The 26,440-nt window shown below is 38.0% G+C and overlaps 1 protein-coding gene across 4 annotated transcripts in view; it reads right to left on the bottom strand.

Moving 5' to 3' along the window:
• ARHGAP8 (Rho GTPase activating protein 8) overlaps positions 1 to 26,440 on the bottom strand; it is a 77,997-nt gene that overhangs the window by 45,580 nt on the left and 5,977 nt on the right. The window contains exons 1-6 of one of the 4 annotated variants that reach the window (XM_085049777.1): positions 17,557 to 17,668; positions 14,303 to 14,441; positions 11,309 to 11,381; positions 8,901 to 8,904; positions 4,889 to 4,976; positions 2,034 to 2,165 (exon numbers count right to left, since the gene is read on the bottom strand). In XM_085049777.1, coding sequence (XP_084905903.1) covers positions 2,034 to 2,165; positions 4,889 to 4,976; positions 8,901 to 8,904; positions 11,309 to 11,381; positions 14,303 to 14,441; positions 17,557 to 17,593 — 473 coding nt within the window. In that variant the 5' untranslated portion in view covers positions 17,594 to 17,668. Of the gene's footprint in view, positions 1 to 2,033; positions 2,166 to 4,888; positions 4,977 to 5,134; positions 5,230 to 8,900; positions 8,905 to 11,308; positions 11,382 to 14,302; positions 14,442 to 17,556; positions 17,669 to 26,440 lie in introns of those variants that run through there. The other 3 variants (XM_085049774.1, XM_085049775.1, XM_085049776.1) reach the window with 3 other exon arrangements.

The raw sequence follows: 26,440 nt of genomic DNA on the forward strand, positions 1-26,440 counted from the left end.
TAGATTCTAGTCAGCTGAAACTGAAATGGAAACCAGGCTGCACAAAAAGACTCTCTTCTTATTCAATATTATTGCAAAATGAAATTGAGACATGCATATTGAAATATCCTGCTTTTATATATAAATTTTTGCTTATTAGTTTGCCAAGTTTGCTTCCCAGCAGGGACAATGATCAGGGAAAAATATGACCATGAACTCCTAAGGAAAATCTTCTTGTAATAGGTTATACTAAGAGAGGGAAAAGGGACCAACTCAGGAATTACCTGAGTTTTTCCTTTTGGGTTTTAATTGGGCTTGTACACCTGTGGATGAAACAGGCACTTTGTGTGTTCACAAAGCCACTGCCATACATAAGCAAGCAACCATCCCTGTGCAACTGGCACTACTGTGCCTAAGAGCCCAAAATCCTCAATAAAAACTAACAAGCAAAACACCTGAGTTGCTTTACTAACATTTCTATTTTAACTTTGTTTTTCACCTTGAAACAACAGCCATAAGCTGTTGTTTGTGTGGAAGTTTATGTTCTTCAGTTTCCTAGATTACAATGTCCAAAAGACTTTACTGAGCCTCTGCTGTGAACCTTCAAAGCAAGACCTATTCTTTTGAAACTTCTGTTCAACATTTGCTTTCATGATGCTGGCTAATTACCCTTGTCCTTTTTACTCTGTTCTCCCTTTCCCTTGACCCCAGAAGTCTGAAAAGGGCTATTTATGCACTGGGCTTTTTTCCCTCTGACTAGTACAGTACCCCATATATGCTGGGCTGGGGATTTGCTTTGAGTTGTCAATGACAGTGTGCCAAGAACTTCCAGCAGTTAATAAAATGGCCTTCTGGGTCAGGGTGGGGGAATGGAGACAGACTTTTGGTATAAATGAGAGTCTCATCATGCACTTGTAGGCAACAAAAAAGCCAACAAAAAAGACACTGCCCTTGTACTTCTTCTCCCCATAACACAACTCTAAATTTAGCTTAAGAATCTTGCAAAAGGAGAACAGTGTGGTGCTTTGTTCCAGAATTGTCAGTGCTTGTCAAAACCCAGTACTACAGTCCAAAGCTCTCATCAAAGACAAAATATAACAGACCTTTGCCTTTCCCCTCCTTTACCCAGTCCCAGAAAGAACAGATACATCGTACTACCCATCTTCAGTCATGTTGTCTTCCTGAGGCCAACTTACAAACAAGTTATAACATGCAGACAAGTAAAAGACAGACTTCAATAGGGACTGACTGCTCCATTGGTAACTTCAACTTGCAGGGAACAAAAAACACAACTCTGGTCTCCACTATTAAAATGCAATTTATCCAAGAGCTTTGGTCTCAGCTACACCCTAACCAACTACTCCTTGAAGTACTGAACCTTAGCCATCAGTACTCCAAAGTTCAGGCACATCCAACCACAGATCTTGGTTTTGTTCCCATTGTGGAGTTACAGGAGATACGTAGCAGAGCAACAAGCCTTGAAAGCTAAAGTGACCTTCTGTCGCTGGTCCGGAAGAAGCCCTGGTATTAGTAAAAAACACCCTGGTTACAGGGGAAGTGGAAAGAGTGCATTGTGGGCCTCTGAACTGCTGGACCTGTCAGAAGTGAGGAACACCCTTTGTTACCTGAGTAAGTTTTGTTTACCTGCTGCCATAAAAGCTAATGTTGTGAAACACGATAGTTAATTGGAGCACTTTGTAGTGTAGAGTTACTTCCTGTTTGTTTTGTTGTATATTAGGAATTTTCACTGTGCAATAAAACGTCTTCTTTGCTTACCACCATTTTGTGAAGTCTGTGCCCTTAAAAAAGACCCCACCCACGGCATTTTATACCTTTGGATAACCACTGCAGTACCCAGGCCGTTTCTCAGTACTGCACAGAAGACACTTAACAAAAGAACCAACAGCACTGACATCATTATAAGAATTTACAAGGCCAAAGTGAACTCAGTTAATTGGGGGTGGATCAGGACTGCTCCACCTAATTTCCTTCATGGAAATTAGTTACAGACATTACACAATCTGAAGAGTATACGAAGTCTTTTGGAGACATACTTCCTGTCAAATTCCTTGTAGGCTGTTTGTAACCATTTCAGAGATGGTTTATTCAGACTCTTCAGGCCATAGTGAAAGTAGACAACTGTATAATCATTCTCTACATACTGGTCCAGAGTATACTTTAAGTACCTGAGAAAAGAGATAACATTTTGGTTTTAAGAAAGTTTACTGGATGAGATTTTTGAAGCAGAAACTGGGAAAGAAAATGTGGTATTTTTGCACAGAATGCTAGTGACTACAAATTCATGTTTCCTCCAAAATATTTATCTCAGAAGTTCATCTTGCTGTAGTAGCAACTAATTCCACATCATTGCAACGACTGAAATTTTAAAAACCTTTTTTAGTTACAAAACCAATGTTTTTTAGTTACAAAGATGGTGATCATGAATCACTTTAAAATGAAGACAATATAGGACTCTCTTTGCCAATAAATTTTTTAAGAGACACATTTTAACTAGAAGCGACTTTCATTTTACATTCTTCAGTATTTGTAAAGTCCTTCCTTTTAGACAAGCAAACAATGCCATTTTGCATTTTCAAAACAATAAATAATGCATTTTGGGCTTTCCTCCCAGTTTAAAAGTTTCTAAATCCTTAAAAAATCCATTACCCCGAATTAAGCTGCTCTTCTTGAATATATTTGCCTTTCCCTTGTTTGCATGGTGGGGACTGAGTTCATACATCATTCCACTTACAACTGATTTAAAGAACTACACTATGTATCCCATCTTGAAATTAAACTGCATGTTTTATAAGCAGATTACTGTGTGTTCATTCTTTTACAGTATAGTTTCAGGTGATTTTCATTCCCTTTCTCCAACAATTGAAAACACAGAATGGCCTATTACACAGCTCAGTGACTCAAAGAAAGCAATGATGAAGCAGTGCAATCTAGCATCATTTCTTGCTGTGTCAGATTTCAAATTTTTCATGTTATTCTCAATGCTATCTTCTTGTTCTGTAACAGAGTCCAGCTTTTGCTCTTAATTGTATGTAAGTGATTTTTGTTCAATAAAGCAGTTCCACGTGCCATTTATGTGGCTGAAACTATCTGTGAGAAGATATGAAGATACGAAGAACATATTGAGTATCTCTCTGTGCATAGAAAAGCCCTTCACTTCTTACCCTGTACTTCCACAGCTCCATTTATCTTATTCCCTCAGCATATCATAGACTCATGCAATCTTAGACTGCATGTATCTTGGAAAAAAGATTGCCACTGCAATTAATATAATGCTTTTTTGATCCCTGACTTAAGTATCAATGGTATTGTAATGGAAAAAGTAGTAGTGACAATCAATAAAGACCTTTTTAAAGAGTCTGAAATTAAAATACATCTAAACAGATATTGTTACAAACAGAGAGCCCCATGTTTTATTTTACAGCATGTAAATTCCTTGTTACATTGCATCCAGAAAACATGTATTTTTAAAAATAACCAAGTGTTTTGTGGGCATATAATAACCAGTATTTTTCTACCATTCCAAGACTGCAACAGAATTGCAGGGACATTACAAAACCTTTACCAAATCAATTCTTTAAGTGATTTCATCACAAAACACATAGCAATCAGGGCCTACTCTTTTCCTACAGCTTTTTCACAGAATTCAACCTCCGAGTCTAATTACCTAAAACCATATCACTTGATAGTTATATTGCTATCTTCACATTCAACACTTGCCTTCAGGTCTCTCTTAGGACACATTTTCCAAGTGAACTTGATGTGGGTTCAGATACAGGAAAACATGCTGTGAAGAGCACAAAAAACAGGCTCTCAAAAGAATTTTTAAGTGTGGCTAGCACAGGTCTTTCCCATGAGAACTTTTCTCTGTGTTTTATAAACAAAGATAAAGTTTGGATGTTATGAAAACAGTGTCTTGAGATTTGGACAGTTCAGGCCTGGCCAATCAGGCCTAGGGGGAGGTTTCTGGCTGACCAATCTGGGTGACCTCTGAAAAGTCTATATAAGTTGGAAACAAAATAATAAAGCTCTCTTTTCTTGCCACACTGAGAATCCGGGTCCTTTCTCTGATAGCAGCTCAACAGCGACATTTAAGTAACCTGTCTTTTAATCCCTCTCCATTTCTGAAAAGTCGAAACAACAGCATTTCTGTCCTTTCCAGTAGTGGTGGTTGAAAGGTACTCAAACATTTTGGCAATGGAGGCTGTACAAGAACTCGAAATAGATTTAAAACGCTTAATAAGGACAGGACTCTCAGGACAAAACAGATCTCCTTGCAGTGACAAACTGCAAGGCAGAAAGATGTCCTGGTACCTTGCTGCAGCAAGTTTATAAGGAAGGATGTTGTTAATTTACATATTCACAACCCCTTTTATCACAAAAACCCTCAAACGAGAGATGTATAAAAATGTTAAGCATAATGTACTGATCAGAATGCAGCTAATTTTATAATACAGAAAACCCAGTAAGATGCAAATAACTAAACAACACTCTTCCCGAGTGATTTAGGAGATAAAGTATAGCAAATTAAAGCAAACACAGCTATTCATGACAGCATATGTATGCAGCACTAAATTACTGGAATTTCTCTTTCATTGGCCCACACCATGAATTATTTTTTTTTAAATATGATAAGAATTTGTCAATAAAATCAAGATGGCAAGTACACAGTGAATTGCTTCTTCCAGTAAAGACTGCAGGTGAGGTAACTGGCAGTTTCATCCACATCTCATTCACTTAGTATTAACACCAGTAGGTCTTACGTAATTTTTCGTTTCACTCCTTGCCTGCTGCTTCTCCCCCCTGACAGCTCATTCCCCTGGAAGCAAGCTAATAGAAGTTCTTATAAAAAGTGTAAAGTAGTCCATGCAGGAGATTAAAACCAACTTACTCAAGCAACCTTGTGTGATTGAGCTGATGGGATGGGGGCATGCGGCAGCAACTGAAGGTAATCACCTTCCTTCCAGAACTGTCATCACCTGGCAAACAAAATAGTTAATAAAGACAATACTCAGTTATTTATGGGACCTCAGGCATCTGAAGGAACGGTGTGGATCTTCTGATAGTTGAGGCTACTTCTATCTCCCGTTATTACCCAGAACATCCTGTGAAAGTTCACTGCCCAGTCACACGTTACCTGCAGAAAGCTGGGCAAATGGTAAGGCAAAGCTCAGAAAGTCATATGCAAATGGTGATGGTGGTGCTCAGCTCCAGACATAGAAAACACTTAGGTCCTCCTGGAACATTCAGCTGTGGAAGAAAACAGGCCTTCTTTGCCTAGTAGTCTTGGAAATTACATGTTGTCAAACTCCTCGTGCTTTATTTCTGGAATTTATTAGAACACAAGAACTTTGGGCGTTTGTTTTGTCACCCATGGAAGTTGGATGTTTTTAACCAACTTAAAGCTTTCTTAGATACTCTCTTTCAGAAGCATTGCTACAGTAAGATCACATTAAAACACAACAAGCAAAGCATACAAGAATGATTTGCCAAACCTGAAGATCTGTAGGTATACATCCCTCAGTCCCTCTGGCAAAGCATGTATTGCTGCACTCAAGTTCATTTGTTCTTTGACTCATGACAGCTGCACCCACACTGTCTGTACAGACAAGGCTGGTGTTCATGCCATGCCCACCCCACACCCAGGTTCCACTATATGGGAAGCCAAACATCATGCTCATACCAAAAGTCACTCGGCACTGAAGACTAAAGTGTCAAGATTTTAACTTGTATCTACAAGAATGATACAATTCCTTTTAAAGGAATACAGAAACATCCCAGAAAACAGACTGTATTTATCACACTGGATATATTCTTGGTCTAATTCCCACATTTCAATTAAATAATTTTTAATAGCTTGCTTCTATTACCACTAAAACATCAAAGTTTGGCTTCGATATCAGCAAGAGTATAATAAAGTCAAGAACTGGGGTTATTATTTATAATTTATAAATTTATATTCCCCTTTTGCCCCCAATTAAGTAGCTGTAATGCATAAACAAATAAAAAATATTAAAATGGAGAAAGTTAAATCTGCAACAGAATCAATCAATGAATACATAAAATCACATGAGCACGTTCATGACAACTGGGAAGAACAGCTTCAGACACCTTAATCCATGCTAATTTGTATTACTGATCAAACTACTTGATCTGCACAAACAAAACACTTTCCAGCATTGCAAACACACGTTTTCCATGAAAACCCACCATTGATATCATATACTTCCCTTCATTCAACTCAGGAAAAGGTGGCTGTCCTCACCTCACATATTTCACACTAAGAAAAAAAATCCCATATTTGCCTTGTCCAGTTCAACAGATTCATGATAGGACAGCATCTATTCAAACCCATTCCATTTTAGGTGCCAAAGGAGAAAACAGAGGGAAGCAATGAGATTAGCAATTACTTTTCACATATGAACATGGACTGGGAGACATCTTCTGTATTATCAATTCTAAGCCTGTGTCATCACAAGGAACTGCACCAGATAATCCTTGCATTGATTTGTCAAGCTTTATCTCAAAAACCAGTTCGGTTTTTCTGTTTCATGCTCCTCCTGCTCACTAATTTGACAACTAGCAACCCATTTTCTCAATTCCAGTCTCAAAGTCATTTTCAATTTGTACAAATTTGTTCTTGTGACAGCATCGCTCAGCTGAAGCAGTGCTTCTCCTTCAGTACTATTTATTATCGCAAAGGACTCCAGGCAATAACCACATTCCCTCCCAGCCCATGTCTACAGCTTGTAAACAGGTCACACCTTCTATCCATCCCCTGACACTGGTGTTCTCTACTCTGCTCCAACCTGAGAATGTCTTTCGCAGATGACAAGAGTTATCTGATAAATTTCAGATGAACATCACACAGAGAACCTTAAAAGCTTTCCTGATCATACCCACATTATTGTCTTTACCAAGAAAATATGATGAAGCAGCAATGTAGCTTGACAGCTACAGCTGGATTATCTCTGATAGCCACCCCACTCTTATTTCACAGAGGATCACTTCTCTCTTTTTTTAAAATTTGAAAAATTAAGAACCTTTTCCTATTTGCATTAGCATCCTCTAAAGATCTATCTCAGCTTGAATTTTGGTAATTATCGTTTCAGTCCTATAGCTTTAGATAAAACATAGATTTCTCTGCTGGCCAACTCTTTTCTCCTGTTCTTTTTCTGGCTGGCTACTTATTTTTATTAGCTTCCTCAAAGGGTTTTTTAAATACCACAAGGCCTGATGTCCCTTCCCACATTAAAAATAAATTCTGACTCCTGGGTTAAATAAGGTGCTTGAGCACCACTAAAGAGCATGCAACACCGCAATTATATGTACTCAGGTATGTCAACATATTTTTCTTAAACAGATCATAATTTTTTTCCTGAAGTTATTTAAGTGTCTTGTTTTATATTCTCAGACTACTTACAAAGGCATTATAATGTGACATGCATTCATATGAATGACGTATTAAAATTAAAACATTAATATGAGTGCTTTCTAAACCATTGATTGTTTGTGGAAAAGTTGCTGTGTTACAATGTGCTCCAAATATTTTACCTGTAAGAAATAATAACTTTTATGAGCAAAGTAAAGCTCACTCAGGAGGACAATGACCTTGGAAAATGTCTATTGCATGTGCCAGAACATTTGCTTTCCAGTCCAATTCATCCTAGGGATAGAATTTTTACCCAAAGACATGAAAGTTTGAAAAGTAAAATGAGGGGTGGCAAATGCAAAAAAGAGTGTAACTGGAAATATGTTGATGTCAAACCTGCACTGAGTGTATTTTTCTACCAGAAATCCGTATTTCCCTACAACTTAGAACTGAAAGAAGCCTCATTTTCTACTGTGGACAAAGGAAAAATGAACTGCATTTTCAGCTTTGCTCCTTGATGTTTCACTTTCAGGTCAAATACATAGTTTTGTGTTAACCGACTTTATTCCCCAGTTTAATGTCACCAAACATCTTCAGATTAAAACTTCTTTTACTCTTCTTAGAAACGTGCTCCCCCCTCAATCTCTCTGAACTGGTTTCTCATTTTGGAATCCAAATATTCAGGACACATTCCCAAAGACTGAGGACACTCACACTCCTCCAGCCAACTACCTACACCTTTCTAGATGTCCCCTCATGCAGAAGAAAGGTCTGATAGACTATGCTCACATATGGGTAGAAGGCTCCTGCCTTTGGATCAGGCACTTGCTGTCTTGCAGACACATTCCTGGGCAGGCTCAGGATTATCAGCTGTGTGGCCATGGAGCTGCTCCTGGGAACACAGTACAGAAACAGCCTCCTCCCTGTGCTTGCTGAGCAAAGACCAAAGGTCAAAGGTGTGGAAAGCAGGCTGTCTGCAAGGGGATTTACGTACATTAACATACAACCTATCTCCTGCAGTTTTATTTGTCTCAATTTCACTGAAACAGATGTGAATCGTCTTTTGATATCAAACTTGGCAGTGGGAAAAAAATACTACATTAAGACACAGGGCAGGGCAAGCGGGGAAGGAGATGGTCCCACTTTTTAATTAAGAATTTAGATGGCACAGCACTTCCTAACTGCTTCTTGCAAATGGAAAGATTTTTTGTCTCATTCCAATTTGCAAATGAGGTATCTGAAATGCTGTAATTTTAACATGACTTTTTCAACAGCTTTTGTTCTGATGATATCAAACATTAGTATTTCACAAGTAAAAAGTTAAATATTTTACTTTACTGGAGCTTGTTATGATCACTGTACAGCAAAACAGGACCCTCAAGTCAACAGAAGTTTTCTGATGGGTCTCACTGGAAGAAGAAATAGCGTCAAAATCCAGGGCACTTGCCACACCAGTGAAAATACTTGCTCTCATATTTGTTTATTTAATAGAATTTAATCTAGGGAAAATGAACTTAAACCTCAATTGCACTTCTGTTAAATGGTGAGACAAACTGTGCTTTCAAACTTCCTACTCTCCAAAATTCACAGAAATACAAGGTCATCAAGAAGTCATTGTGAAACATCAGTGTTTTGCCTAGGCTGAGTAATGGACAGTGAATACACCCACAGATAATCTATTGTGGGTCTTTGTCCATCACAATGGCAAACTTCTTAGCAAGTTAAGAAAACACAGCCAAGATAAGACAGCTGAGTCTGAATATCAATAGGAGAAGCTTGTAACTTTAGCTGTAGAGACGAGTCCTCTTTCTCTGCATTGATCACCTCAGCTGATGATATTAAAATGTAATGCACCACATTCTCCAGCTTAAGGATGAAGTATTAAAATAGCCACTGTAATGTTTCTTATTTGGGACAGAGACAAGAATCAGCATGGAAATACGGAGAATGACACCAACTCTAAATTTCAAGTCAAGTCATTTTGATTTCACAAAGTTTCCTCTGCATTCACTTCTCTGGATTCTACTCATGTCCATGTGTATTGAGAAACCAACTTTTTCTGAGAGGTTTCTTTTGAGATGTTCAAGTACATGCTCAGGTGTCTTCCTAAACAAGAATGACTATTAGCAAACTTTCAGAAGACTTCCACATCAGGAACCTCATTGTTCCCCTCAGAAGGCCAAGTTTCTTCAAAAAACTGCTCAGAGGTTTCTCCACGAGCAATTTTTCTCTTAAAAGTTGTATAAGGAAAATACTTTGCCATAAGACATTTTTTTCAGATCAGATGAAAGTGAAGAGACAGCTTGGTTTCTGATATAATTCATTATTTACATTTCATCTGTGATCATCTTAAGGCATGTAAAGTAAGTTAAAATGAGGATGAGTTAAAGCCATTCCTGAAGTCAGCCTCTCTAATGTCCATACAGCTCTGTCTGGCTGACTCTCTGGACTAGTCTGAAAAGGGGCACTGAACATCAAAACTACTTTCAGTGATGCAAAACCAATTATTTGATAATTCACAGAATGCATAAAAGAAAATTTAAGGAAAGCAAAGAAACAACAGAATACTCAAATAGAAAGGGAATATAAATTACATTTTCTTGGCAAAGGGAAATAGCCTAGGCTTTTCTTTCACATGAAGTCTGTTTAGGTGTAGAATGACCTGTGCTGTATCTTCAGGATACCCTAAAATGAGTTCACATTCACATCTGAATTTGGGACTTTAGGTCATCGTTTATTTTAGCAAGCCTGTTGCTCAAGAAATGATGTTTAAAGGAGATGCATTATATTTTTTCAAGTTCAACAAGAAGGCATGTCCATATATTTGATATCATTAACTCCGTTTTGTCTTTAAAAAAGACACTATAACTTACAGGCTGATGTTCAAAGAGAGGAATGCAGTAAATAAGTATTTACTTCCTTTCACATTCTGAGAAAAACACATGCAGAACTTGGAAAATGCAAATTCAATTTCTGCCTAAAGGATTTGAACCAATATTTCTATCACTCAGACAAGTTTCTTCTTCACTAGAGCACGAAATACTCTCTATAGATAGCAACCTTTACTTTAGAGCTCCTCTTGTAGCCACTAAGAGGAAAACATGATGACACCCAAATGTTTTGGACATGCTTTGTAAAGTATAAAGACTACATTAAAATCTACCCTTGTATTACAAATAGGTCAGGAACCAGAGCCCTCAGCTTCCCTTGTGAAATGTGCCCAGGTCTCGGGTCTCTCCAGTTGATTTGTTGCTTTCCCCAAAAGGGTACTCATGGAACAAAGTCAGAGATACTGGTTTCAGGAATATACTTTGGGAATTCAAAAACTGAACAAAGCAAATCTTTTAAGAAGAAGGGGAAAAAAAATCTTTAAACACAGTTCTTTCGGCACTGCAATTTACAGACCACAGATCTGTTCCTGAAGGTATTGCAAGAAGCTGCAAGGCTGTCTCTTATATGACTGAAAATTATTAGAACTTGTGCCTTAGGCTTATTAGATAATTCAGTACAATTTCTCCTTACATGTTAAAAAAAAGAAATTACAACTTTAACAGTCTGATCTACATTCTATTCTAACCAGTTTCCAATGCACTGGTTCAAAATCAAAAAGGGGCTTGAAATAAGTGGACCTTGAAAAAAAATATGGACAGTCTCTAAAAAGACCTGGATAGCTGAAATCTTTAAATATAAATAAAAAAGCAAGAAAATACTAAGATGGAAAATAAAGAATTAAAACAATGGTGGACTTGGATTCCATTTATATGTTTGTTTAATACATAAAAGGATGTCACTAGCAGTTTATAAAAGCACAGTAATCAGAAACAGAGTCCTATGAAATAAGCATATATTCAAAATAAGGTACCACAAAAATTGGTCAGCAACCATATTATAGAAGCCCACCACAGAAAATAAGGAAGTTTGATTCATCTGGTATGTTATATGTCCCCTCCTTTTTGCCACAAAGAAAAATAATCCTGAGTTTGCTTTCAGGCAAGTAGATTGAAACTTCTCCCTCAAAACAAATAAAAAGAACCAGCACAACAGCACTGTTCCATTTACATATGCTTAGAATAGCCAGCAGCCCACTGGGATTTGTGACAGAACTCAGTCTGTAATTAGTAAACAATTAACAAGGTTTACATCTTTTAAAAATGTTCTCCATTTTTTCTGTATTATATTTTCACACTGTATGAATACAACTCAAAAAATCTCCTTTTCATATAGTTAAAACTATTTTTATGGAAATTAGGTATAAGTGATTTTAATTTATGAAAAGCAAGAAAGAATTCTAGTGAGGGTTTGGTCTTTTTTTAAATAACTGTTGGAAACTAGATGACTGTAACAGATGGACAAATTATTGCAAATATTGTCACGTAAAATCTTCATTTTTCCTCAGCCATTTCAAGCAATACATCTAATTTTCTTTCAATCAGAATAAAAATGAACGAACAGCTTTCTGAATTGCTTTAATACAGCAATTATTTCAAACACTGAACTCATACTTTATCTTAAATATATGAAAACCATTACAAACTAGGTACAAATCATTTAAAAACTGTTTCTTTCCAAAGAGACTGGCCTCTTCCACGAAGCGAAGGAATTCTGAAGAGCCCATCTTTTCCCTGCTTGAATGTAAATCCAGAAAACATTCAGACCTGACTCCATGCCAGTTAACACTGGGATAGGGAAGTCTTGTTCTGTGGAGGTGAAGCACATCCTTGGGTATGATCTCACCCTTCCCATGTTCTGCACTCATTTGCACACCTCCTGCATCCTGCCTTGGAGCTACTTTGGAGGCTGCAGGCACAAGAGTCTGAAGCACAGCACTGGCTTGTGCCTCGCATTTACATTGCCCAGCAGACCTGAAAGTCCCATCAAGTATTTCTGGGTGAAATGGCAGGTAAGGTCACTCTTTTTTGGGCTTAAACGTGTCCACAGAATATTCCTCATCTACAAAAGATTTGCAGTGCTAAGGACAAAACCATCAGAGGTAATGCAACATTTCAGGCAAAATTTGTACCAGTGAATTTAAACCAGGAGTACACCAGAGGCTTGGACTTTATTCCAAGCAAACACTGATATAAAGCAAGTCCAAGAGAAAACTACAGAAGCTACAGGTAGGTCTCTTCAAAAAACACTTTCACCCCACTATACTGGAGCACATTCCCATTCTCTAATACAGGAATAAGGCATATACCTAGGATGAAGCCAGGCAGGGCTGCTCATGAAAGGGCAGGGAATGCCTCCTTTTTCAGCCAGGGTTGGAAGATTGCCAACTTGTCCCCTTTTCCCCCAGTCTGGAGGGATGGAGAAAAGGAGCTTTGTCTAAGCAGAAACTCAGGGGGTTCAGCTCATCACCAGGCAGCTCTGCCCAGGCCCGCAATAGTAGCAATGATTCCCACGAGGACCTTTTAGAATTAACACCAGCTAAACCAGACAAACACCACGTACTTATGATTTCCAGGGCAGCTTTGTGCAAATGAAGAACGAGGAGCAACAACAAACATTTCCTAAATAACAGTGCATTATTGAAGTTGCAGCAGTAAATACACAGCCCATTACAATTTGATGCTGAGTATATTAGCAGGAGAAAAAAAAGACTTGAAGATTTCTTTTGAAAAGCTATCATGCAGTACTGCCTAATACAGCAGATGGAAGAGGTTCTCAGGCGGAGAGTTACATTGACTTTGGTGCATCCAGGGTGTGTTAACATACCTATCTTGTACTTTCTCAGTTTGAATTCACTGGTATCATTAATAACTTAAATATCTTGGTATTTCCCCCATCCGAAAACAGGTATTTGACAGAGAAACATCTTCGTGAGTTAGCAAGATATTGAATCACAAGAATGTAAATCTGTTATTCCCCTGACTATGGTTTTGGATGTTATGTTAGGGGCTTAGCTTCAAAGAAGGTAAAAGGTAATGATTACCCTATATATAACTAGCTTCAAGAAGAGAAGTTATTTTGGGTAAAATCCTCTTCCCATTCTCAGTTAGATGTCAAATTACCATAGATTTCACTGCCCTAGAGGACTGGTTTTGCTAACGTCGATGTTTACCTGAGTCATGCTGTTTATGGCTCAAATTCAGGAAGGTATCTATGTATAACCTGAGTTCATCCTTCTGAAAAATCATAACCTAGGCTTATATGCATGAAGTATAAAATACAAAAAGTGTACACATTATAACACAATCCTCGACTTCATTAGGATGAAGATTAAATATCACTATTCGTTTCTTATTGCATTCACTTCTTTAGGATCATGATTATTAATGTTATTTTATCAAGCACATTTATAACAAAAATAAGCCAAAAGGAAAAAAATATATCCGTGATGCACACTCTAAAGAGGTGCTTTTATATCATAAATATGGCAGTATGCCTTATATGTTGCCAGAATATTTTAAAAATAAGTAACTGTAAACATGAAAGGATCCAATACTGAAATATGTTATGTGTCCATAACTTCTCTCCAAGTCACAACTGAAATAAAGGTGATAAATGCAGTAAAAATTTACGTGAACTGTCTCCTTTCTGCCTTTTGTTAGTTTTTATATACTTAACCCATATCTCTTTGGTTGCACACCCTTTTTAGAGCAGACAAGAAAAATGATTATGTGCGGCTGCACAACACTTCAGGTGATTTAGCAAACAAAACAGCTTATCACAAATGAAGTATGATATGTTACAGTCACAGTTAGCCCTTAGATCATAAGATATTGCAATAGTTATATTTTAAAGCAAGATTAATTTCAAATATTTGGCTCATAATGCATCTACAGATGAGTGCGCTAAGTTCACATATTACTATTCAGCTGTTTTCAGGAGGAAGGCTGAAAGTATCAATATGATTCCTACATATCACCTTGAGTACAGTAAGAAAAAGGTGATAATGTGTGTAGCAAGGTAAAGCCATAGGAGTTTCCAAACATACCTGCCAGCTGGATGATGCCATGTCTCGCAACATCAAAGTAGGGGTGATTGATATTTAGCTCAGCATCAAGTGGTGAAGGCAGAAATGTTTCTTCCTGTTCTGAGTGGGTATCATCTACTTCATCTTTCTGCAGTTCTAAAGGAGCAAGTGAGAACACAGAAGTGCTCATGAACAGAGAAAAACTTCTGCCCCTAATACATTATTGAGGGGTCGAATTTTAGCTCAGTTTGATGACACCACAACCCTTTATCACTATTCGTTGCAGTTACCAATCAGTTACTTCTTCTTTATGCTTTTGCTTGTGTGGGAAAAGAAACCCTTCAATACCCCAGATCTACCTTCACACACTCCTTAAGATTAGTATCACCTATGATGCTCACAAAACCTCTATGACTGGACAGCTGGCATGCTGGGACCTTGCTATTCATGACTGCTATTGCTCTCTCATCACTTTTACACTCCCTTAATCTGCCTGGATCCATCTACAACTTCCTGCATTTTATTTCAAAGTTGCCCAAACAGAGAAGCCAAAGCTTCAGCATGCTGATATGGATTGACAGCTATTCTACATTAACAGCTCATGCAAACACTCCAAAGCAGATTCACAGCTTGCATAAGGGTAGCAAACTGCAAACAAATCTCCATCTCACCTCTCCCAAAATCCACTGTCCCCTTGAAATCCTTCAACCTTCAGAACCTGGAATAGGCAAGGCAGTCAAATATCCATCCAGCACATACTCCAGCTACAGGCCAACCAAGGGTGTAAATTTCTGCTCAAAACCCCAGTAAAATCCCAGTAAAATGGGCAGCATTCTCCCAGCTTCAGTAGATTCTGGACTAGATACTAGAATTAAAATGTACTCAATACTGGAAAGACCAACACTGTGTTAATCAATCTTGTTCCAAGACTTTTTGGGTTTGTTTGGCTTTTTTTTCACACCCATTTTTTTTCCAAACTGCTGTAAAGTTCAAAAAAAGCTCACTAAGTACATATCCAAATGAACAGAATCTGGGATAACTAATAATAACACACAAATTTCTTGGTGGCTTAAGAGAAGACACAGATAAAGAGAAAAACTAATGTTTTATGGTGCACCACCTGCTGTACATCATCCACCTCTTTTTATCCAGCAGGTTTTAATAAGGTAGAATTAACATTTTTATCTGTCAATTTGGATACTTGGAAGATTCAGCCGGGCATGGTGCTGGGCCATTTTGTCGTAATTGTGCCTTTGCTAAGAAAGGGTGGACCACATTATCCTTAAGGTCCCCTTCCAATCTGGTATTCCATTATTCTATGATGTGTAACATTACTAGTGTCATATTAAAAAGTACTAGAACATTTTGTCTTCTCATCATCTGCATATTTCATGTTCCTTCACCAACACACAAGGCACAGTACGGCAGAGAAAATATATTAAAAAATTGTTTCAGCCAGATTTTTGTGCCAGCAGCTAGTAAGTGTAAGAGGAAAAACTCATATTAAATATTTTGGAATGCTTTCCATTCTCAGTTTGACAGTATCTTTCTATCCTGCAAATAGCTACATGAAAGCTTTATTGTCTCATTTTTAACATGATTTGTACCAAGAAAGCATTTCACAAGGATGAGAAATGCCACTAGTGACTGGGCTTCTCCAAAACACAAAGGAGTCAGCAACGTGTACTACTTTTACATTTCTTTGTGTCTGAATTCATATAAAAACCTTCTCAGAAAATACATCAGCAGTCCTATAGGAAAAAAATCTGCCTTTAGAAATACACCATTAGTCTTCTTCAGACACACAAAAAAGTTTAAACTCCTATTATCTCCAAAATGTGTATTTTCTACCTTTTAAAAGCTTATAATATATAAAAAGCTACACTAACCTTAATTGAGAAAGTATTCTTTCACTTTACTGAAGGGTTTTTTCCCAAGAGCTGGGAAGAGTAATAATACAAACATAACGCAGTAGACAAATTCCACATTTTTTTCTTTTTAAAAATATCTAAGTCACGTTAAAGCTCAGAACAAGGAAAGCATTATTTTGTTTATTAGGGGTTTTGTTGGGTTTTTTTCCCCTTCATGTCTGGGCACCGTAACCACCTAAAGCACGAAAGTTTCAAAGGGGAAAGAGAAAAAAGAAATAGTAGATGCTCATCCATGGGGATGTGAAGTGGGAGCTGTGTTATTAAACATAGAGTCTATGTTCAAATACAAAAGAAACAACCAATCAGACTTTGAGATGTTCCAAAGACCCAGAGAAGCAAAGCAAATATGCACACCTCTTTGTACTGCACTTATTCACAGGGTCTACAGAAATCCCAATATTAACCATACCTGCTGAAAAGCTAGACAGCCCTAACCTAGTGAGATAGTTCTTCATACATTATTTTTCTTTTTTTTTCCTGTTTGAACAAGGAGACTAGAGCTCAAAAGATTTTTCATAATAAACATAAATAAGAATGAAGATTGAATGCTTCAAATTGAGGGAGACCATAGCTCTATTTTTTCTCCGGCAATTGACAGAGGAATTCATTGCTCCACAGGCTGTAGCAGAGGATCCTCTGTTACTACTCACACCCTCAGTGCTGTTTAACCCAGCCTAGGGGACAATGTGAGGAGCCCGAGCCAGAGCTTGGCAAGTTTGAAGAGGAAAATTGCTTTCCATAGATTTTGTATCCGTCCTTAGATGTACAAAGACCAGCTAGCTGCTCCTGGAACTCACAAAGTGGTGAAATCAGAGCAAAGGGAAGGGACAGGGAAAGGGAGGCTGAAATGGAGGCAGGCTGGGCAAGCTCTGAAAGACCCTTGCTCTGGGCTTCAGCCTGGCATCTTCAAAAATTCAAGGGGAAAAAAAAGTAATGCTGATCTTTCCCAATAATGAGCCCCTAATGCCTTTGTCACATTGCTCCACTCATTTAGCATCTTCGGAAGTAACATGCAATGCTCTGTGCTCATTCCATACTTGTCTGCTTGGAATGGCTCCCGTGTGTGTCACAACATGTGATGATGGGTGATATTCCAACAGCCTAGAACTGCAGTAGGAACACCTAGCAATAAGTCACAACAGCTGCATGTATTAAACTAACCTTCAACCCTAATGGCTTTAAATAGGGTACACATCAGTTACAGAGGCTGTAACTAATACTGGATTGCTCCAAGAAGTATTACAGAATGGGATCAAAGCCTCTCATTTACTGAAGATACTCTATTAAATCACTTGTAACTCTACACAGATGCAATTTGAAGTATTATAAAAAATATTTACCAATTTCAGCTAATTTCTCATAGTCAACCTCAGACATGTTTCCCCTTAGAGACAAGTCTATGTAAACCTTGCAAACAGATTCTTGCAGGATGAAACGATCCTTGGGTCAACCCTAAAAAAATAAATGAAGGAAGCTATCATCACAATGTGGCACATTTTATTCAGTACACAAATATCAAAAGAAAACAAAAAGCCCACCCCAGAAATCCTACTGCCCAGTTGTTGTAAAGGAAAAACCTTGTTGACATTTGGTTACCATTTGTAATAGAAGAGATACTGTTTGTTAATCAAATCTTGCTAACGCTGCTTAAACAAAGGGAAAATTGTTTTGGGTGGGAAAATATTCGCTGGCAGGGGGGGAATAGAGAGTATTCTGTAACCTTGGCATTCCACAAGATGTACTGTCTCAGCAGAACAGAAGCAGCCCTCAGCAACAGAGAGGCACAAAGCGCAGAGTACACGTAACCCGGAAGATAAGGCCTACAAAAGACTGTGGGGGCGAGGGGGGGGTAGCCGGGCGCCATTGGCAGAGCCCGGCCGCCCAGCGCTGTTTGCTTGCTATCGCTTGCCTAATAAATTACAAATTCTTAATTGGCTTGACTCCATATTGGTTCTGTGAGTACAATCTATAACACCATTTTCTTACAACAGAGTGTTACAAAACTATTTTAAAACTGCAATCCAAAAAAAAGAAACACTATTAATTAACAATAGTTTGAACTGACCTCTTTTATTTATGGGGATTTGTTCCTCAAAGTACTTATGTATTACACATTTTTAATGACAAATATCAGAATTTCCCACTAATTCACTCTTGAAAACAACTTAAAACTTAATTTTTTCTTGATGTAGATGATGATACATACACTCCGTACCCTCACACCAGGTCACTTTTCTATAGCAATTCTAAGTTTTATTACAGGAAACATTCTATACCTCACATTTCACATGAAAGTGCTTCATGAAAATTTCAAGAGAGAATTAAAATATAAAAAACCTAAAAAAACTAGCAGCTTCTGTGTGTAATTACTGCTTTTTGTCAGAGCTCTGTGTTTTGCAAACAGAATACTAAGGAACACACTCAAAATTATCATCAGAACAAAAAAACCCCGAGATTTAATGGATCTGTTTCCACAAGGAGCTGCTCAAAAAAGTAAAATGAGTACTTCCAAATGAGTACTTCCTTACATTAAAAGCCCAGACTCAAGTGTGGAGGTGAGAAAGAAATTGAGATTCTAGGACACTCCTCTGAATTTAACTTACCCCCTTGGTTTATACCAGTTTGGTGTAACATGTTAAATAAAAAAAACAAAGGGCAAATTCATGGCCTGGTGGTTGAAAAAAGGCATACACAAGCATGTTCTCCTCTGCCAAGATATTAGATTTTGTATTGCTCCTTCAAATCACTGGAATTAGGAAATTATTTTGGACCAAAAAAAGTCCAGACAGTTCGCCTACTTGCTGCAGGTTCTACCACTTCAAAAATTTTCATATACTCACCAATTATTTTGTAACAATCTTACTTGTTCTTCATTGAAAATAATTAGCTCCACCTGCAGGAAACTCAGTTTAAAAGTCCATACAGTCAGGGACAGTCCCATTAAGTTAAAAAAAGAAAATTATTCTGCTTCTCACTGCGCAATGATATTCTTACCAAAAAAAAGCAATTCTGGGCCAGATTTGTATTATTATTAAAAATGCATTGAGATTGATATTCTAATGAGTACTTAATTTTTTTTATTGATAGATATTGATATTTAGACATTTCTAAAACTAATAGTTAGCAACTGGTGTGATAATGTATTTTTTTTAGCAACTAATCTGTAGAAGGTTTTGTAGATGATTTAGTAAGTGAAATGGTTTGCTCATAAGTACTTGACATATTATGTGTTTATCTGCACCTGTGATGGTCAGGAATAAATGGTACTTAAATATCTACTTTGAATGAACAAAATCTAGAAGTGTTTACGAAGCCAAGCTGCAAAGTAAGGGAATACGGATCAAATAAGGAAAGCTGACTTTTTCTATGTTATCTGAACATTTTCTCACAACATTTTTTCCTAAATAAAATATTTACATTTTGTAGGAATGTAAGGACTTGGAGAAGTTTTCAAGCACCTGCAAATTCATACTTTCAGAACAAAGACAAAGTTCAATGTGAGCTTCATGGACTTCATCCCAATCAAATATTTGCAAAAGCTCTTAGAAAGAAATGGGGCTTCACCTTCCTTCTGAAGTACCTATTTACACCAGGCCTTTCCAGTCCATTGAATTTAAACCATAAACCATAAATTAAATAGTAAGCCATAAAAATTAGGCTGTATCTTTGACACAAGCATGCTTTTCAGACGATGTGAGTAATGAAGGTCTCAATGAATTTATAGAAGAGGGGAAAGAAGCCATCTCCTTCAGCTCCTGCATGAAGGAAAAAAATAAATACAATCCTTCAATACACAGCATGGGACAAAATACAATTTCTCCTTCATACTAATTGCTAATGGTATAAATAGAAGTAGTGGCTCAGTCTAGAGAGGGCAGATTTAAATCTCCCCCAAAACCTGCTGAAAAACATCTGGCTTTTGAACAGCAAAATTACTGTAATAGTGAGAGCAACTATGATAGCGTTAAAACATTTACAAATGTTTAACACACAGAGTTACTGGGAAGCTAGAAATTATTTAGATGGAATCAAAGAATAAGGGAAGTGGGGAGGAAGGCATCTGCCTGGTTTTCAGCTTACTGTTCCCTTGGGGCAACAATTAGAACGTTTCCAGTTAGGAGACCAACTTAGTGTAGTACCCTTGGAAACTGATTTCCCGTTGACCAGAGCATTCTCTGCTCCTGGGAGATAACATAACCTCCTCAATAGTATTCCATGCAACATATCACTGTTTCCAGTAAAGCGTCAGATTTAGTGCCATCAGTGAGGTGGGGACCTCACCACACTAGAAAGGTAATTAAAAAAAAAAAAAACCCTGAAAAGAGCCAAACTACAAGCCTTTTATTAATAATAGGAATTTGGAAGTATTTTACAAAATATCACAGACTATGTTTCTCCAGTGGCAAGGTTATTACTTACTGACATCCCTAAAGGAGTATTACTTCAGTGGAAATGAAGGATTCCTCCAATATTTGTCAAGGCACAGGCATCTTTGATGCCTATTTTTGCTCACTCAGCTGTCAGGTATGTTTTTCTTCAAATGTAGATAGTGTGGTTTCTCTTCATTTTTTCCCCCATGTTCTTACCTTCCACTGATATTCTTTGTTACTTTTAAATGGCATGACACAGCTCACCGTGTAACATCAGTCTGCAATTTACATTTTGATAGGATGAGAATTCTGTGCAAAGCCAGTATCTGCTAAGGTGTATCAGATACAAAAGCAGGTAAAGGGTTTTCAGAAGATTATTGTGATATTTGTAATACTGCAGGAAATTTGCTATGGAATCTGTGAACACAGCAATACATGAGCTGAGTGAATAATGTACTCATGAAAAATGTTTTCAAAACATTCTCCTTTTCTTCCCTTAGGTTGTCTGCCCTAAATAGTATTATTCCTCAGTGTATCTCCTACAAAATGTCTACCAAACCCCAAGTCCATATTTCTCATAATCAGCTGGTTTCAGCTATTTGGCATAGTTTATTTTCATATTCTTTACTGACCTGCCATTCTTTGTGGGCAATATATTGGTGAAAATCAGCAAATAGACACTGAGACTGAAAGCCAGAGCACACAGGGCTCTGGTTCTTTGGGCCTCTCTCTGCTGAAATAATTTGACAATTTGAAAAAAAACCCGAAGAATTTCAATGCTGATGGCACACAGGTTGGTAAATTAATATTTACAATTAAAGAATTATGAAAAGTTCAATACAAGTTTACAGAGTTTATACTACTATGATGGCTATTTCAATCAAATTTAAAAGCATAATTGCTGCTCTTCACTGGAACCATACAAATTGATGACTGTATCACTGAGCACACAAAAATGTCATGCTAATATTTAAAGCAAAATATTGGAAATATTCCTGCAGCTGTTTAGCATTTACCATGTGCATAAAATTTAACACTGTTTGGGTTCTGACATGTTACATTGACACCTCTGTTCTTTCAGAATTAATGAAATCAGTAATGTCTTAGGTTACACAGAAGGTGCAGCCAAAAGTATGTATTCATCTTCAGAAGCTGTTAAGAACAGGTGGGCAGTGCTCTTTATTTTCAGCACAACTCAGCCCTGATAACACCATTTGAGGCTATCTCCACTAATGAGCCATCAAGATCTCCAGGAGTGACCCATAAGATTACATCATCCCATTGTGAGATGCCCTGCTCAGAGGGGAGAAACTGAACATTCCCAGCTGCATATAAACTGAGACTCTGGAACACTGGGGGATGACTTGCACTGGATTCTGGGAGAAGAGTTCGAGAGTCACCACTGGACCTCCAGAGACTGACCAGACCTTTCTGCAGGATCACCACTTCAATCAGACCACATCCATCACTCCAACGGGACTGCAGCCACCATCTAACTGGACTGCTACCGACACCTAACAGGGTGTCAGGCTGTATTCTGACTTTGTCAGTTTAAACCGTTGTTTCTGTAGTATTGCCTTGTTTTAAATACTAGCAAAGAACTGTTATTCCTTTTCCCACATCTTTTGCCTGAAAGCCCTTGATTTCAAAGTTATAATAATTTGGAGTGAAGGGGGATGGTGGTCATATTCTCTTTTCCAACTGAGGTTTCTGCCTTCCCTGGCAGATACCTGTCTTTCAAACCAGGACAAGCAAAAAAAGTCATAACTGTTAAAACTGCCAGTTCTCCATACAAAATAACACTGTGCTACGTTGTATCACTACTCTGTCCCAGAGATAATATAGTAATTTACCTGGTCTTAAGGCTAACATGAAAAAATATTATGTCAAAATGAAAGAGAAAAAAGGAAAAACTAAATTCATATGTCCTTAAAAAGAATCCAAATACTTTATTCTTTCTGTATCACATTAATTTAGGGGATTTTGAGCCTCCTTTCATAGAATGATCAGAGAAGGAGCACACACAAAGGTTAATTCCACAATGGATTAAGACATAGCCTTGAAAATCAGAAAGCAGCAAAGACTGTCTCCTTGTCAAGAGTGTCTGTGCTCCATCCTACCAAGTTCTACACTGATCAAACAGTGCTGATTTCTCTGAAACCAATTTTCTACTGGGCTCATCCATTCCATTTCAACTTGGAAAACAGATGAGCAGTGTTTACTCAGTGATGGTATATATTGTCTGACCCAAGTTCATACAGCTGGGTCTTTTCAGTGTTTATTCCTGGATCACAGAATCACAGACTGCGTGGGTTGTAAGGGACCTTAGAGATTATCTCATCTCACCACCTGCCATGGCCAGGGACACCTTCCACTATCCCAGGGTGCTCAGAGCCCCATCCAACCTGGCCTTGGACACTTCCAGGGATGGGGCAGCCACAGCTTCTCCGTGTGAGAGCCTCACCACCCTCACAGGGAAGAATTTCTCACTGATACGTAACCTAATTTCCTCCTCATATCCCATCTACCTCTACCGTCTGTCAGTCTGCAGGTTGCCATGATGACACTCACCTAATGAAACATTTTTCTACAGTCACACAGTATATCCAACCTCAAAGTATATTGCGCCTTGCCTGCCTTTATAATGCTCGTGGTCACTGTTGCAAGACTGGAGCAGGTAAGGGAACCTTAAACCTCGACTCCCCCTCAATAGTTTTCCTCTGCTGGAAAACTGGTAATACACTGTCATTTCACTGATCCCAAAATATGTAAGCAGAATCTCTTTTCCCTACCCCCTGCCATACCTGTTCTGCTGGAAGGAGCCAAAAATCTGTATATGGGAAAGAATTAAGCATGTTAGAGTGAAATAAAAGTGTTTTTCTACTGCATATAAATACCTGCATGTATCAGCCATCCTCAGTTCCGAAAGCACTAAGCAAAGGGACTATTTCTACCCATTACTAGCAATGGAAATACTTTTTTTGTTGTCTGAAACAGTGCAGGTATTTTCTTATAACATCCACTTGTTCATCTGGCACAGTACAAGCACATGGGGTAAATAAAAAAGTATAACCAATTGACAGAAAACCTTGTAAGCTTGCTGTATCATTAGGACAAAATTATCTGAACATGCATAAATGGCTGCAATGCAATACAATACAACACAACACACCATTTTTTGGATTTAGCATAACTGGTTAATGACTAAACAAAAATTACTATAATGTAATCATAATAAACACTAATGATCAGTCATCTATGGAACTTGCTCTCCAAATTAATACACTGTAATATGCACTAATGTGGCAGAATTATGTTGGGCTGAACTCATGTTTAACTAGCTTCAATCCCAAGGGATTACATACATTCAGCTGCAGACAAGTATATTTTTAAGACTGTGGTTTTTAATTAAATTCCTCTGACAAGTTGCTGGACAAAAGGTTGGTGTATTGTGATAAAAAGGGTTCTTTTAATTGCATAATTATTCACTGGGGATTCCTCTGGCTGGAATAAATTTGGGTTTTCAAAATAAATTCATATTCCTCTTATGTTTATGCAACACAGGTCAAGATCTCAAGTTTTTGCCAAAATACCCAGGCTTACCATCAACCCTTCCACCTCTGAGCTGCCCAAAACAAAACAGTTCTGTAAAGTACTGGAGTTCCAAAAGCCATTTTATATGGTGATCATATAGCCCATATTTAGCTATAAATCTCAATTTAAAATCAAGTTAAATGACAATAACACCTGTCATCCCACCATTTCTTCATTTGCACTGTACTGTTTCTTAACCAGTGCATGGAAGACCCAGCTAGCAAGTGGTTTGCCCAAATCAATTATTTCTCCATTAACTCAAAAGTATTAAGATTAAATATTTGCAACCTGGCTAATTTGTTACTTCACGACAACTTAATGTGCAGGAAATGTAATGCTGTAGGGCATGGAAGTGTTTTACTTCAAGAGTTCAATGCACAGGGTCCATGGAGCTGCCAAAGCAGTCAGTGAGCGTTTCAGACAACAGTGATTGCTCTGCTGGTGTGAAGGGGCTCGGGAGGGGCAAACAAGTTCCTGTCCTCAAGACCCACCATATAATCCAGCAGCAACAATAGCTGCCTCAACTTTAACCCTGAACCCAAATCCTCTCAAAATGCAGTCCACTTCAGTTTCCCCCTCTATTCATATCAACACATCCCATGCTCAGGATCTTGGTTTTTCAAATCACATCCCCCACAAGATTTTTATAGATGTTTTGAACTTACAACTGAAGAAAAATTCAAAAACAATTTTACATTTCATAGAGTCACAGAATCCCACAATGATTTGGGTTGGAAGGGAGATTAAAGCTCATCTCATTCCACCCCCTGCCATGGGCAGGGACACCTTCCACTAGACTAGGTTGCTCCAAGCCCAGTCCAACACTTGAACACTTGAACACTTGCAGGGGTGGTGCAGCCACAGCTTCTCTGGGCACCCTGTGCTGTGGGAACTGACAGCTAGCCTGCTTCAGTTCACAAAAACTGAACAAACACAATCTGTTCATACCTGTGAGAATCTTGGAGTCAACATGAGCAAAAAACAAAAATGAGGCAAAAAGAAATCTACACCTATCCAAAAAAAGTTGTTGTTATAAAATAGTTTTCTAACTATAAGTAGCCAATGAGTTTAATATGTAGTAAGTTAAAAGCCAATAGACATATTGCACACATCCTATAAAACAATATAAAAAAACCCTCTGTAATAATAAAGTATAATCAACTCTTTTTCCTCCATAAACTAAAACGTGTCATCTACATGTAAATGTTGCATCTGCCTCTACAGCGACACTGTGCCAGGGCTTCACCACCCTCACAGGAAAGATCTTCTTCTTAACATCCAATCTAAACCTACTCTGTCAGGTTCAACACATTCTCCCCTTGTCCTGTCACTCCAGGCCCTTCTAAATAGTCTCTCTCCATCTTTCTTGTTGGCTCCGTCAGGCATTGGAAGGCCACAATTAGGTCACCCCAAAACTTCTCTTCCCCAGGCTGAACAAATGTAATTCCCTCAGCCTTTCCTCATGGGAGATGTGCTCCACCCCTTGGATCAACTTGCTGCCTCCTCTGGACTCACTCCAGCAGCTCCGTGTCCTTCCTGTGCTGGGATCCCAGGGCTGGAGGTAGGTCTGCAGGTGGGATTTCACAAGCAAGTGGCTTCCAGAGTTTGGGACAGCTTCCAAAAGTGGAAGCTCACATGACATTACACACTTTCATGAGTAACACTGACCAAAACAGACAGTAAGATTGAGATAAAGAATCTCATTAAACTCTTGACTTTTCTAATTGCTTCAATTATTCCATATACTTAGTATGCGTAAACACATGACAGATTATGTATTTAGCAAACAAAGTAATTTTTGTGCTTTTCTTCCGCCTCACGTGACAGATTTAAATACTGAGTAATAATAGTAAAGACAGATTTATAGATTCTGTGTACAAGAACACTTTAGTCTTGCCAATTTCTTGTACGGCAGGTAATACATTCTTTCATAATAATTCAATGCCTTCTTAAAATTAAGAACAGACTCATTAGAGTTATATTCTGCATTTTCTCTAGCTCTTCTTAGCTATGTGATAAAAGATACCCTGAAGTGTTTCAGGATGGAGCATGCAATACACCAGATTCTCAACATGCACATTATCATGCATTTATAGACCTTACATACAGTGGTCTAACAAATTATATGTAATAGGTTTTCTTTAATGTCCATACAGAGGTGGCTCTACAGCTTTTTAGCTGGTGGGCATCTCTGGAAAAAATTTAGTAGACACAAGTGTGTGAGAAATCAACATCAGGAAAAACAGGGGAAAAATACCTA

Source organism: Lichenostomus cassidix, chromosome 1Ab (assembly GCF_008360975.1).
Source record: "Lichenostomus cassidix isolate B80296 chromosome 1Ab, HeHo_3.0, whole genome shotgun sequence".
Taxonomy (NCBI): domain Eukaryota; kingdom Metazoa; phylum Chordata; class Aves; order Passeriformes; family Meliphagidae; genus Lichenostomus; species Lichenostomus cassidix.